At 43.9% G+C, this 12,943-nt stretch overlaps 2 protein-coding genes across 7 annotated transcripts in view; one reads left to right on the top strand and one right to left on the bottom strand.

The window, feature by feature from the left end:
* LRRC34 (leucine rich repeat containing 34) overlaps window positions 1-12,943 on the bottom strand; it is a 15,339-nt gene continuing 2,396 nt past the window's right edge. Inside the window, exons 1-12 of one of the 5 annotated variants that reach the window (XM_060274371.2) lie at window positions 11,132-11,236; window positions 8,937-9,061; window positions 8,196-8,317; window positions 8,068-8,088; window positions 6,169-6,233; window positions 5,594-5,677; window positions 5,043-5,171; window positions 4,761-4,856; window positions 3,368-3,522; window positions 2,062-2,217; window positions 1,152-1,278; window positions 1-923 (exon numbers count right to left, since the gene is read on the bottom strand). In XM_060274371.2, coding sequence (XP_060130354.1) covers window positions 720-923; window positions 1,152-1,278; window positions 2,062-2,217; window positions 3,368-3,522; window positions 4,761-4,856; window positions 5,043-5,171; window positions 5,594-5,677; window positions 6,169-6,233; window positions 8,068-8,088; window positions 8,196-8,317; window positions 8,937-9,052 — 1,275 coding nt within the window. In that variant the 5' untranslated portion in view covers window positions 9,053-9,061; window positions 11,132-11,236 and the 3' untranslated portion in view covers window positions 1-719. The other 4 variants (XM_088669844.1, XM_088669847.1, XM_088669845.1 and 1 more) reach the window with 4 other exon arrangements.
* The window catches only part of LRRIQ4 (leucine rich repeats and IQ motif containing 4), a 19,391-nt gene continuing 17,704 nt past the window's right edge, over window positions 11,257-12,943 (top strand). The window contains exon 1 of one of the 2 annotated variants that reach the window (XM_035133796.3): window positions 11,257-11,333. The gene's annotated coding sequence lies outside the window, so the exon portion shown is untranslated. The remainder of the gene's footprint in view (window positions 11,334-12,943) is intronic. The other variant, XM_088669843.1, reaches the window with a different exon arrangement.

The raw sequence follows: 12,943 nt of genomic DNA on the forward strand, positions 1-12,943 counted from the left end.
TTAACAGATCAGAACAAACTTTATTGAACATCATTTAGATTACCCCCCCATGTAAATCATTTTTAAACAAAATTTGTCATAATACTTGGAGTACCTATATTCTGTGCAAATAATGATGTGTCTTAAGTCATGAGCCATAAGCCTTGCACTGCTGCATTGTCACAACTTCCTTCTTGCCCATGCTCCCCCACCCCACAGTCGGCTTCAATGAATTCATTTGCTTAGAAAAATGTTAACATAAATAATAAACATCCTAAAAACACTTACATTGGCATGTTGATTTATATGGTGTTTTATTGCCAAAGAACCATGCCTAGCATATGAGCCTTACTTTCAAGCTATCGAACATTCCTTAGTAGCCTCTAAGTAAGTGTTTGAATTGTATGAAATCACTTCTACAGGCTGCTTTGTATTATCATTGTGAGTGTTGCTCATGACGGTCCCAATGCAGTTAAGAACCTATGGAACTCACTGAAAGCTCTGGAACAAGGGAGTCACAAGTAGTTTAAGTTCTGTTTTCAACGGGACCTGAAATTAGCTGTCGCTAGACTGGGATCCAGCACTTTCCCAGTTCAGTTTAATACAGTATTTATGGTTCAAAATCTTTTAAAATCAGTTCTCCGAGAAACTACATGTAATTGGGTGCAGGTTTGAGGCACACGTTATTTTTTAAAAAACAACCCCAAGATGCCAAGGCTTAAGAAAAAATATGTTGACATTTACAAGTTTTCTGCAACAGGAGTTATTGCCAGAGAGGCATTCTCATCGTGGTTATCAGGCTGTCCATAACTTGGTGTCCAGTAATAGTGCCTCTTAAGGCCATAGGAGACTTCGGCAAAGTACGTGTTCCCATCCACTTCATATGGATCGACATCTGTGCCAGTAGGTTTCAGGCGACCGCTTTTAATTAACTCTGCAAATGCCTGAAACACACAGATAGATAGATAGATATCTCTTGGTAAGAGATCTTTGCACTTTTAAGGGGAAATGCAGCTGTGGGTGGCTGCAACACTGGGAAAGGGGGATCAAACACCTCCCCCCCCAACCCCAGCATTGTTTTTCTAATCCAAATCCCTCTTCCTCTCTCTATTTTTTTTTACAGAGGTAGAAGGATGTCAGCTATTTCATTTCATAAGAAGAAATAGATGTACCACACAGCATTCTTCATCAAATTTGTTTCCCCATATGTAGATATAGGAAAGAACTAGGTTTGTTTTCATTGACTCTGCAAGGGCCACCAGTCCTTTCCCAGATATGTTGTTGTTTGTCACTGCCAGCCTAGAGAGCAGAAGGATATAAGCAAAAAACCAAGGTCACTGAGCAGCTGCAGACAGCCAAGCAATAATAAATTACATAAATCCATATATGTGAGCCACTCTATTCTTTTCTCCCAGCAGCTACCAGCCATGAAGTCCACCCAGTTCCTCCCTTAACAGCCTCTGCTTCTTCCTGCCCACTAGCGAACCCAAGAGAGGAAGGATGTCCTGTTCCTCGTGACTATAAAACCCTCTGCTGCTGGTTTTTGAGATTTGAAGCAGTTGTTCTCTTCTGTTTTCAACTTTTCCTGATCTACTGTCATATCAGTTCAGTGGGTTCACAGCAGGGATGAGGAAGAAGATTGATTCAGTTTGCATCTCATGGCAATCTTAAATGTGCAAGTAGAAATCTTTGCACTGATGGGATTCGATAGTTGACTACTGCCCAAAATTTCTAAGACAGACCCCCCCCCAATGCAGGCTCTGATTGCTCAAGTAACCCATGCACTTACTTGGGGAGAGTAATACTTTCATGGTAGTCGCAAGCAGCAGGTGATCTGAAAGGTGCAGTGTAACAGAAGTTGCTGAGGTGGGCCTTTTGGACTGGAAACTGCTTCCCCAGTGATGTCACCATCACATCACCTAGCTTTTCTGGAGCTAGGCCTACAGGTCACTGTTGTGTTTAATGCAGACACATTTTGGTCTGAAGTATGGGCCATTTTGCTTCCGAAATTCTGTGCTGCCTTATTCAAATGCCTGCTCTCACAGTAATGCATTATGGGAGTTAAGAGTTCTGTATACTAACGCTTGAAGAGTCCGATTATGTGTAGTAAGGGCCTCACTCAGATAGAAAGCACCATCGTCCTCTATCCTGTTAAAATTAAGGTCCAGGATTTCCAGGGTGGCGTTGGATTTTAACAGCTTTCCCAAATGTTTAATACCATCCCGAGTAATTTTGTTGCTGAAAAGAGACAAGTGTATACATTTGTTTTCGTTCAGAAACATTGTTCATAGGTCGCTATAAGTGAGCTAGTCTTCACCATGCCACAAAACTCTTGTTTCTTGTAACTGTTAAGGGGCATTACTTTTTATTACATTTATCAGTCGCCTTGTAAAATAAATGCTAAAGTCATTGTACAAATAAAATGTGAATAAAGACATGTCAATAAAGCCATACTAAAGCCACAATAAACTTAAGAGACAACGGGCATAAAAACCCAAATGCAAAATCTGCAAAATAATGTATGTGTAGCCCTGAGCAAGAACAGTCATCAAATATTTACAATAAAATCACCAACCACATTACAGGGACTTAAAACCAGATCTTAGGAGCCAGTATAGTGGATATTGTAATTAAGAGTGTGTGCTGGAGAGCTGCCAGTTCAGTCCTGTTACTGTCATGAATACATGAGGTGGCCTTAGACCAGGTGTGGAAAACCTTTAGCTCTCCAGATGTTGCTGAACTACAACTCCCATCATCCCTGGCCATTGGCCCTGCTTGCTAGGGCTGATAGAATCGTAATTTAGAGACATATGGAGAGCCAAAGGTTCCCCATCCCTGCATTAGACAATCCATTATTCTCTCAGCCTCACCCTGCTCCCTCCATTCTGCAAAATGGTCCGCTGCAAGAAGTACCAGAATAATGTATGTGAAGCACTCTGGCATATTTAAACTGCATGATCTAAATCTTAAGCATTATTATTAAACATTGTACAGTCGTACCTTGGTTGACAAATGGCTTGCGAGTCGAATGTTTTGGCTCCCAAACGCCACAAATCCGGGAGTGAGTGTTCTGGTTTGTAAATGTTCTTTGGAACCTGAACATCTGACGTGGCTTCTGAGGCTTCCAATTGGCTGCAGGAGCATCCTGCAGCCAATTGGAAGCTGCGCCTTGGTTTCTGAATGTTTTGGAAGTCGAACAGACTTCCGAAACGGATTCCATTCGACTTCCGAAGTATGACTGTATGTACAAGCACAGCTGTCTGAAACACTCAGTTAAAAATCAATCTTAGCTTATTTTGAGAAGTAGGTGTCAAGTGCATCAGTTTTCATACACTGCATATCATTCTAATAGCTAAAATGCTCTCTTTATAATTCAAGCTTCTCTTACCAGCTGAGATCAAGATATCGCAGGGTGCTGTTTTCATACAATGCATCACACAGGCGTTCCATGCCGAAGTTCTTCATTTCGTGTTTACACAAATGCAGTTCAACAAGGGTGCAGTTGACTTTCAACATGAGGGCTGTGTGGACCGTGGTCTCTTCCTAAAGTTCCGTATTATTGAATTACAACTTGAACATAAGATGTTCTAGAGCCAGTGGGGATGTGTACCCTGCTCACATTACAAAATACATGTAGCCACTTCTATGGGAATAAATGCAGATGTGATGCACATCATCATCTGCTTTACTCCACAGGACAGGTATGTTCCATCCACCAAATTCCATTGTGTGAACATGTAGCATGTAATGCTAAGCCAAACCATTGCTTAGCTTGAATGTGTGAAGATTCCCTGAGAGGAGCTCCCACACTGTTCTGAGCTAAGCCATGTGCACCAGATAAACCATGATAACAGAACAAACCTTGACGACGGCCCATGAGACAAACCACAAACCTGGGTTCAGAGGGCATACTTAGACAAACCATGGCTTAGTTCAAAGCAGAATAGCATCAGTAGGGCCAGAGAAGCAGTCAAGCAGCCGAAATCTCCTTTCCAGGAGCCGGCCATGGTTGCACATCTCTGCTAAGCCACAGTTTGGCATAGCATTATGTGCAAACCAGCTCTGTATGTAACTAACTATCCACAACATGAAGGTGTTTGGAGGTGGAGTTGCCCTGTGTTTAAATTCAAATACGCATAACTCTAGGGAACTGCTTTATGCTGAACCAAGGTTAATTTAATTGAATTGAATGTGAAAGCATCCACTTGCACTGCACCTGAGCATATGACACAGCTCTTGCTGAGATTAACAATAACATCTGTATAAAGGAATGGGGGGAAAGTAGAATTGCTGACTATTTACAGACAATAGGGCTTGAAAATTCTGCTGCCTAGTTTAATCTTTTGGAGATGTGCTTTCTGCCATTTACCTTACAGGAGGGGTGGACAGATGTCAGGCTAGTGGGATGTGTGTGTGTCTGTGTGTTTCTAGATCTCCAAGATCCACCCACTAGAGCCAAGAGTTTGCACAGTGGGGCAGATATACACTTCAAACAAAAGGATAAAGGATACCTCTGAGAATTTGTCTTTAATATCAACTGAGCTCTCAGCCATCTCACACAAAAATCTATTCCTTGTTCCTATCCCTGCCAAGTTTACTGCATTTCAGCAGCCACAGAGAGAATTTTAGCTGTTATTTAGCTGAATTTTGTTGTTATTTAGCTGAATTTTAGCTGAAAAGCTTTGTCAATGCTTATTCTTACACCCTAGGCTTCTTTTTGATGAATAATTCCTGGCTCCTGGCTCCCCATTTCAAGGGAAACAATGCAAAATGTTGCTTACCTCTTCGCTGTAGAGTATTGGCCGATTTAGATTTATGGCTTTGATTGCGCTATTGTGATTCAAAACTGTTGCTAATGCTATGAGACTCTGTGTGCGCTGGAAATAAAAGACAAAAGACACAATCCAGGGTAAGAAAGGTGCACTTAGCTCCCACAGAGTAAATCCTCCATCTACATGCAAGTTTACCTTTTGCCCCCCCCCCCCCAACTCACAATGATATGTTTGAAACAGGTTTACATTTCTGTGCATGTAGACATGTCCTAAAATGGGAATTTTACTCACCAGATCCGTGTCTCCCAAATCTAACTTCTGTAAAGTGTTGTTAACTTGCAACATTGCTGCAAAATACATTCCTCCCTTGTTGTCAATCTTGTTGCCGGTCATTCTTAGGTGAAGCAGAGTTTCATTCCTCTAGGCGTGAAAAGTCAATTATTTCCAATATAACTGTAATCTAAACTCACAGAAATAAGTTATCTCCTAGAATACTGTTTATTGCTATAAAAAATAATAACCTGCTAATGCTACAATCATGTAACATGCTTAAGAATCATATTTGAGCAGAGGCGGAGGGGGGGAGTACTAGTGTTAAATAATCCCACAGCTGGGAGGGAGCCTGTGGTTTACCTACTGTAATTGATCCCCATTTTTTAAACCAAGACAGCCTACACCCAAAGCACTGCTCTCAGTGGCAATTCTAAATAAATATGCTTCTGACTGCAGCTTTAAGCATTAAACAATTTAGTTCTGCAAGCTGATTTCTGAGTTCCAAAGTATTTTGCTTCAAAGGGGAAACTCGTGTAGTGTTCTTTCTTATCCAGCTGAACAATACTTACATGCAATGATTTAGCTATGAATTCTGCTCCCATGGTACCAATGTCATTAAACATCAGGTTCAGGTACAGCAGAGTACGATTATCCTAGAATACAAGGAAATTCAGCTTGCTGTCAATGTGTGGGTTCTGCGAGACGCTTCCTTCCCATTCTACCCAAAGCCCTGTTATCTGAAAACTGCAAAGCCATGCCCTTCCCAAGTGGATGTACACTTCATTCCAAGGACACCAAACTCCAGGGACCCCAGAAACCTCTCTGTGCTCTGAGTCTGAGATGCGCATAGCAATGCCGTACCAATGACATTAAGTCGCCCTGCATTTACACATTTTGCTAAACTCCATTAAGTTCTTCATAATACCTGAACGGTTTTTATTTCTCGCTTTTCTCGTTTAAAATAATTTTTTTTAAAAAAACGATTTACAAAAAAAATCCACAACGATGTCCTGGAAGGAACACAGTGCATTGTAAAGGAGAAAGTTACATGGATAAAGCTCACTTTTGGAAGAAGGTCACCTTAACAAATTGCAGCTATAAAATTCACAAGTATCATTTAGCCCCCCCCCCCGCCAAGAAGTACCTGAAGGAATGCTGCAATGTGTATTGCGCCAGCATCACTCAAAAGGTTATATCTCAGGTCAAGTCCTGAAAAAGCAGAGGAATAGAGAAATTAGCAGGCTCCATGTTAACCTTAATGGATCACTTTTAGCCCAGTCCTTTTGCCTTAGCTACCAAATTCTCTGCATCTTCTCATCTACCGGTAGTTGCATTTCCATACACGAGACTTAGGATAACTGTCAAAGGAAATAATCATGGGAACCGTAGTTTACCTCTCAAAGAGCTATATAATTGCTGGGGGGGTGTAATGCTTTAAATGCATGGCGAGTACAAAAGTCATATTTTAAAGAAGCAGGTTTGTTGAACAATACCTCCAAACCAACTGCAATTGCATGTGCTGAATTTGGTGTGATGTGACTTGAATCCCACCCAAAAATAGTGACGGTCTATAAGTGCCCATAAAGTGGCTCTTGCTTCCTTTAGTTTTCCAATGTGAATATAAAACCTAGTCTCTCTTTTGCTTCCACTTATGCAACCCTCATAGGTTGGACACTTCACTGAAGGATGAAAACAGAGCTTCATTATCGCGTGACCCCGAAATTCCAGATTGCCCCCCCCCAAAAAAACCTGATGCCAAAGTTTAGTGCTTGTTTAGTGCCATTTTGTGCCACGAACCCTGCGTTTTGTGCCACCCACAAACTGAGCAATTGACACAGAAAATCGAGGTCACAAGTTAATGCCAAAAAAATCCAACCTTCCTGCTTCAGTTGGGCTTGTCAATGGAAGGCAAAACCTTCTCTTTATTTCTTCAGCATGAAATAATGCCTGCAGGTAGTATAAGTAACTATGGGAAAGACTCAAAGGTGATTTAAGCCTCCCTTGGCAAAATGCACCCATGTCCTGTTTGCACAAGAGCTGGCTTTTGCTCCAGCCCTGGGTTTGTTTACAAGCAGGGTCCGCCCTGAGGCTGTAGAGAATTCATAGGAAGAAAACCAACTCCAAGTATCCAAGGCTCTGGATACCATGCAATGAGCTATTTCATAATGAGAGTTGCTGCTTAGGTTGTGTCTGCACCATGTTTCATTTCACTATTAATTACATCCAGTGCTATTTTCCTATAAAAAGAGGTGTTGGAACTCACCATGAACACATCCCTTGTTCTTAAAATGGTAATGGCGCCCACCTGAGAGGTGCCGGAACTGAGTTCCAGCAATTTCCGCCTGAAAAAAGCCCTGATTACACAATAGGTAATCTTTTCTTCCTTTTTTGGGCAGGGGGTAGGGAACCATTTCTCACCCGAGCGCCACATGCGCTTCTGGGAAATTTCCCAGGGGCCGCATGCCATTGCTGGGTGGGCCAAGAAGCTACAGTGGGAGGAGCAATGAATATAAATATTCAACGGTAACATTTATCCTCATTGCTCCACCCGCATGCTCCACATGCTTGCATGGCCTTCTCTACCCTCCACCCAGGGAAGCGTGAGGCATTATCCGAATTCAAGGGCATATTCCAGCCAGGCAAAATCACTTAAGGAGGATGCAAAGCAAGGCCAGTAAGTGGTATGGCTTGGAAGATCCCTTAGCGCTAAAAACAGAGGCTTGGAAAGTGGTGTGTGGCCCTCAGAAGGTGCTGTTGCATTTGTGCTGAAAAAGGTTCCCTATCCCTGGCTTAGAGAAACGGGGGTATGTGAGTCTGAAAGGAAGTGTCTATAGTGGATCTTGTGCACAAATACTCCTCTGTGGGTCAGGTTGCAAATCCAAAATAAAGATTCTTGATGGTTCTTTGTTTGCTCAGTCCTCCACCCTGGGCTAAGTGCAGGCATGGGTGTGATAAGGAATGTTTTCAGTGCTCACCCACAGCATGGAATAAGCAACAGAGAAAGAATGCCTACATTAGTAACTTAAGGTAGTTAGTAGCTTACCTCCTGGAAGGCTGAATATTTCTCAATATGCACATATGAAAAAAACAGAAAAAGGAAGTGGGCAGAGAATGGAAATAAAGCTATCACTTGGTCTGCTTTTCAAATGCTTAAATAAAAACAAGACATACCTGTAAGAAACACATTATTTGTAAAAACCGTAGCCAGGATTTGAAAATCGTCATCTGTCACCTTCTGCACAGGTATCAAACGGTTATTTCCAGCAATTTTTATAGTGATTTTTTTTTTCAGCCTGTTACGACGTAAACGGGAAAGTTGGTTGTTGTGGTGGTTTGGTTTCTCTTAGCGCTTCAAAAATTACTTCTGGACTCATAAAGGTTCCTCTGCAATAAAACTTTTAGTAGACAGTGATTGATTTATATAATCACAACGTGGATGGCAGTTTAAAAAGAAACTTTATGTACAGAATTATCAATTTAGCTGCTTCAAGGGGAATGAGGCCATGATGCAATTTGCCTCCCTTTCTTTAGCATTTTTATTGTACATTTCGGGAAAACTAAGTCCTTCCTCATACCTAGTAGAATGTATAAAATAATAAAGTACAGGTATAGGCAAGTCTGCATAATTTGCATACTCTATAATGTATCTATGTGGTTTTTTTGTTTTGCTTGGTTGGTTGGTAGTAAGGCTCTTTGGGTTGCCTTGGGCAAAATAAAGCAACCAATAAATTAAATAATAATAATAATAATAATAATAATAATTTACTGATTGCCGAAGCCAGCTTAAATGCAGCAGAATTTGGTTTTATCTAAGCATACAATGTTTGCATTTTAAAGCACAGCATATAAAAGTACAACTTAACAGTTCAAAATAGTATTGGTTTAGTCCCCACAACGTAACTATTTGCTTACGTTTCTTCGTCCTGCTTCACTTCTTGGAGAATGCGGACTATGAAGGGGTTCTTAGGGTGTTTTAGTTCTTCACACGCTAGAGAATATTGTTGGTCAAGGCTTATGTATTTTGGCATATTAGCTACCTGAGGGGGAGGAAAGACAATTGACTACACATCATGTATGAAGAGAATAATAACAATGCATACACCAGGAGGAGAAAATGTCTGTCAGCCTCAGGGCCTTATTTCCTTCTGCACAGGTTTCCAAAGGTCACATGTGGCAGCAAAAGTAGGTGGAGCAATGAATGTACATTTTACCTTTGTACAGTAGGCTAATTTTTACACATGCTCATACACCCCTCTCTGTTCTACATCCAGGGGAGCAAGAGGTATTATCACAGTTCAAGGCTACATTCCAGCCAGGCTAAATGAGGCTGGTGAGCAGCAGAGAGAAAGACAAATTGAGAGAGAGAGAGAATGCAGTGGCCCTGCCCATGCCAACATGCGGCCTCCAACAGAGAATGCAGTTTCCCTCCTTACCCTAAGACATAACAACAAGGGAGTTGCTTTTCTATGCAGCCCAATTAGTGTCATCTCTCCAATACAAATTGGGCATTAAAGTCCTGGCGGCAGAATTATTTTGTGTGCGCGCCCACTGCTTCACCCAGGGGCATAATAACCCCAAAGGAAGTAAGCATGGGGCAGCCAAGATGGTCTGCAAGAAGATCAAACCTCTCCATTCTGAAGGAAATCAGCCCTGAGTGCTCACTGGAAGGACAGATCCTGAAGCTGAGGCTCCAATACTTTGGCCACCTCATGAGAAGAGAAGACTCCCTGGAAAAGACCCTGATGTTGGGAAAGATTGAGGGCACTAGGAGAAGGGGACAACAGAGGACAAGATGGTTGGACAGTGTTCTCGAAGCCACGAACATGAGTCTGACCAAACTGCGGGAAGCAGTGGAAGACAGGAGTGCCTGGTGTGCACTGGTCCATGGGGTCACGAAGAGTCGGACATGACTAAACGACTAAACAACAACAACAACAACAGCCAAGATGGTGCCATCCATATGTTGTGGGTCCCAGCCAGCTTGGTCAATAACCAGGGATGTTGGGTAACGCTGAAGCTGACCATGCAAAGGCTGCTTCCAGTTACCAATCCTTCTTCACATAGGAGCCAAGGTCCCTTCCTCCCCCTCAATAAAATATTTAAGTGTATGCCCCCCACCCCCAAGTTGCTGGGTATTGCCATTCAAACAGTGTGTGTCTGCTGTGTCATGGGATCAATTATGTGGGGCGGGGCTTACTCCCCGCCCAATATTTTATTCCAGTTGGTACTCCTGCTTCTTCATCCATATAAACAAAACGCTAACAGACCAACTCTGAACACAATTGTTTGGAAGCACATAAGCTGATTCCAGTGGAATTTTTTTCTAAGTAGCTTTGTTCAGGGTTAGAGCATGGAAGGAGAAGGAGCGGGAGGAACACTATTAGGGGAACACTACTGGGGGTCATATGATCCCAGTTAATCCCTTTGAGCTGAGTAGTACTGTACTTGCTTCCAAGTCTGCAAGCAAAAGGCTCAGGCTGCCTGCCTTGTGTTCAGTTGGAGTAGACACCCTGTTGACAAAGGGTTTTTCCAGACAAGTGTTTATTGTGGTACAGCTCGCACACAAGTTTTCTCTCAGCATCCACACAATAATGTCTTCAGCATCAGGATACCAGCTTGTATCCTTCCCCATTCCATCAGGATTTGCCCTATCTGCAAACAGAAGCAGTGGGAATACCCTTTCCCCATGCACCCTTCGTTTAAATATGTTAGGGAGGAAAGGAGGACCAGGTCAATTTCTACTCTGTCAGCTGATGTCACCCACAGGATGACAGATACCCCTATCATCTCCTCTCCTCTCCTTAATCCCCACCCAAAACCTGAAAATAAATTTCTAGCAGCTCCCACCTAAAAATATTGCCCTCCGTTCTAATACTTTACTTCACTGGAATTCCGCGTGGCAACGATTTTCAGATTAATCCCACAGGAGCCAATCCTGTGCACAGTTGCTTGTGAACAAACCCCACTAAAAGCAGTACTTCCGAGTAAGCGCGCTCAGATTTTGCACACCGACACACCGCTGCCCAGAGCCTTGCACCCACCGCGCCTTTTGGGAAGCGTGAAACCCCAGGATTAAGACCGCATCCCTCTCCAATTGCGCCACTTACCTCCTGCTGCTGTTGCCGCCGAGACGCTTTTTATTTATTTCTTATTTTTTTTATTTTTGGCAGAGCGCGCGCGCCAAGGCAACCAACTCCGCCCCAATCGCGGTTGCTATAGCGACTGGGCACGCGCTTCTTTTTTCGCCTGCGTCCCGGGGGATTCCTGAATGCGCCTGCGCCCCTACAGTTTCAGTCTACAAGATCCCGGGTAAGAAGGGGCCTCGCGCCACCCACCTTTCCCTACAAAAGCAACTAGCAAGAGGGACTGGCGGCCGCCTGATTTCGGGCTCCGTTGGAACTCAGTAAAGCACCACAGCGCGCCTACACACCCTGGGTCTCCTTTGCAAAGCATGTAAAGTATTAGCAAAATAATGAGAAAGCGGCATAGCTCAGTGGGTAGAGCATCTGCTTTGCATGCAGAAGATCCCAGGTTCAATCCTGGGCATCTCCAGGTAGGGCTTGGAAACGTTCGTTGTATGGAACATGGTAGAGCTGCTGCTAGTCAAGGCATGCAATACTGGGCCAGATCCACCATCTGATTCATTACAAGGCAGCTTCGTATGTTCATTGATTTGAGACATCTTTCCTTCATAATGCATTTCCTTTGGCGAAGGTTGGTGGCATCTGAGCCCCAGCACATGGAAAATAAAGCTAAATGGTGTCCCTGAACATGTACAAGGGCTCCTTTCCTTTATTAGTGAGTTAGTACAGCTAGCGCCCACGCAGATGAGGTTAGAAAGAAGTGCTGTGAGGTTGAGAGAGGCTGACCTCCAAACTACACATGCTATAAAACGCATAAAGGACTGGGCCCGTGCCCTTAAGACTTTCAATGGCAGGGGTGACTAGCCTTTTTCTCTCTGGGTACCCGGGGGGGGGGGGCGGCACGTGGCGGGGGGGAGGGTAGGATGAGATGGAAAAGTGGGCAAAGCAGCAAATCTGATTTTTATGCAGTAGGCTAGTTTCTTCAAGCTTGCATGCCCTTCTCTATCCCCTAAATAAATATTCCAAGCAATCAAATACAGTTTTACCTCGGGTTGCGAACGTGATCTGTGCAGGAGGCACGTTCGCAACCCGCAGCGTTCACAGCCTGAAGCGCTGCATCTGCACACACACATGATGCAATTCAGCGCCTCTGCATGTGCGTGACGTCATTTTGCACTTATGCGCATGCACGAGGGCTGAAACCTGGAAGAAACCCGTTCCGGTACTTCCGGGTTTGGCGCGATCCACAACCCGAAAATGCGCCACTTGCAGCGTTCGTAACCTGAGCTATGACTGTATACTTGATTGTGCAAAGCAGGGCAGGTGAGCAGTGTGGCTCAGGTGGGAGTTTAGAATGGGTAGAACCCCAAGGACCAGATAGCGAGGCTGAAAGGGCTGGATTTTGAGCCCTAGCACCTGGGACTGGAACCCTGTTGCCCTCCAGATGCTGTTGAACATTCTTTGTTGGCATCCGTCTGTCTCTGGAAACCATGGGAGGGAAGTTGAACTGCAGGAGAATTGCAGTGCCTGAAGTGACCTGTGTGCAGTGCAAGCCTGGGCAGTGTGTATGGAGGTCCTGAGCTGCCTGGCCCTAGACAACAAGACCCTCAGCCTGGCTGATGTGGTCCAAAGGATATCAAAGCAATACACTTGGCACCAGTATGGCTACAGCTCTCCTCATTCCTCTGACCATTGGCCATGCTGGCTGGGGCTGAGGGAAGTTGAAGTACAACAGCCTCTGTCTGGAGGGCCACTGGTTCCCCATTCCTGCCCTACATGCTTCAGAAGGTTCTGTGAACCATTTCCACAGAGCACATTGAGTTCATGCGTTGGGGC

Source organism: Zootoca vivipara, chromosome 5, assembly GCF_965207765.1.
Source record: "Zootoca vivipara chromosome 5, rZooViv2.hap1.1, whole genome shotgun sequence".
NCBI lineage: Eukaryota > Metazoa > Chordata > Lepidosauria > Squamata > Lacertidae > Zootoca > Zootoca vivipara.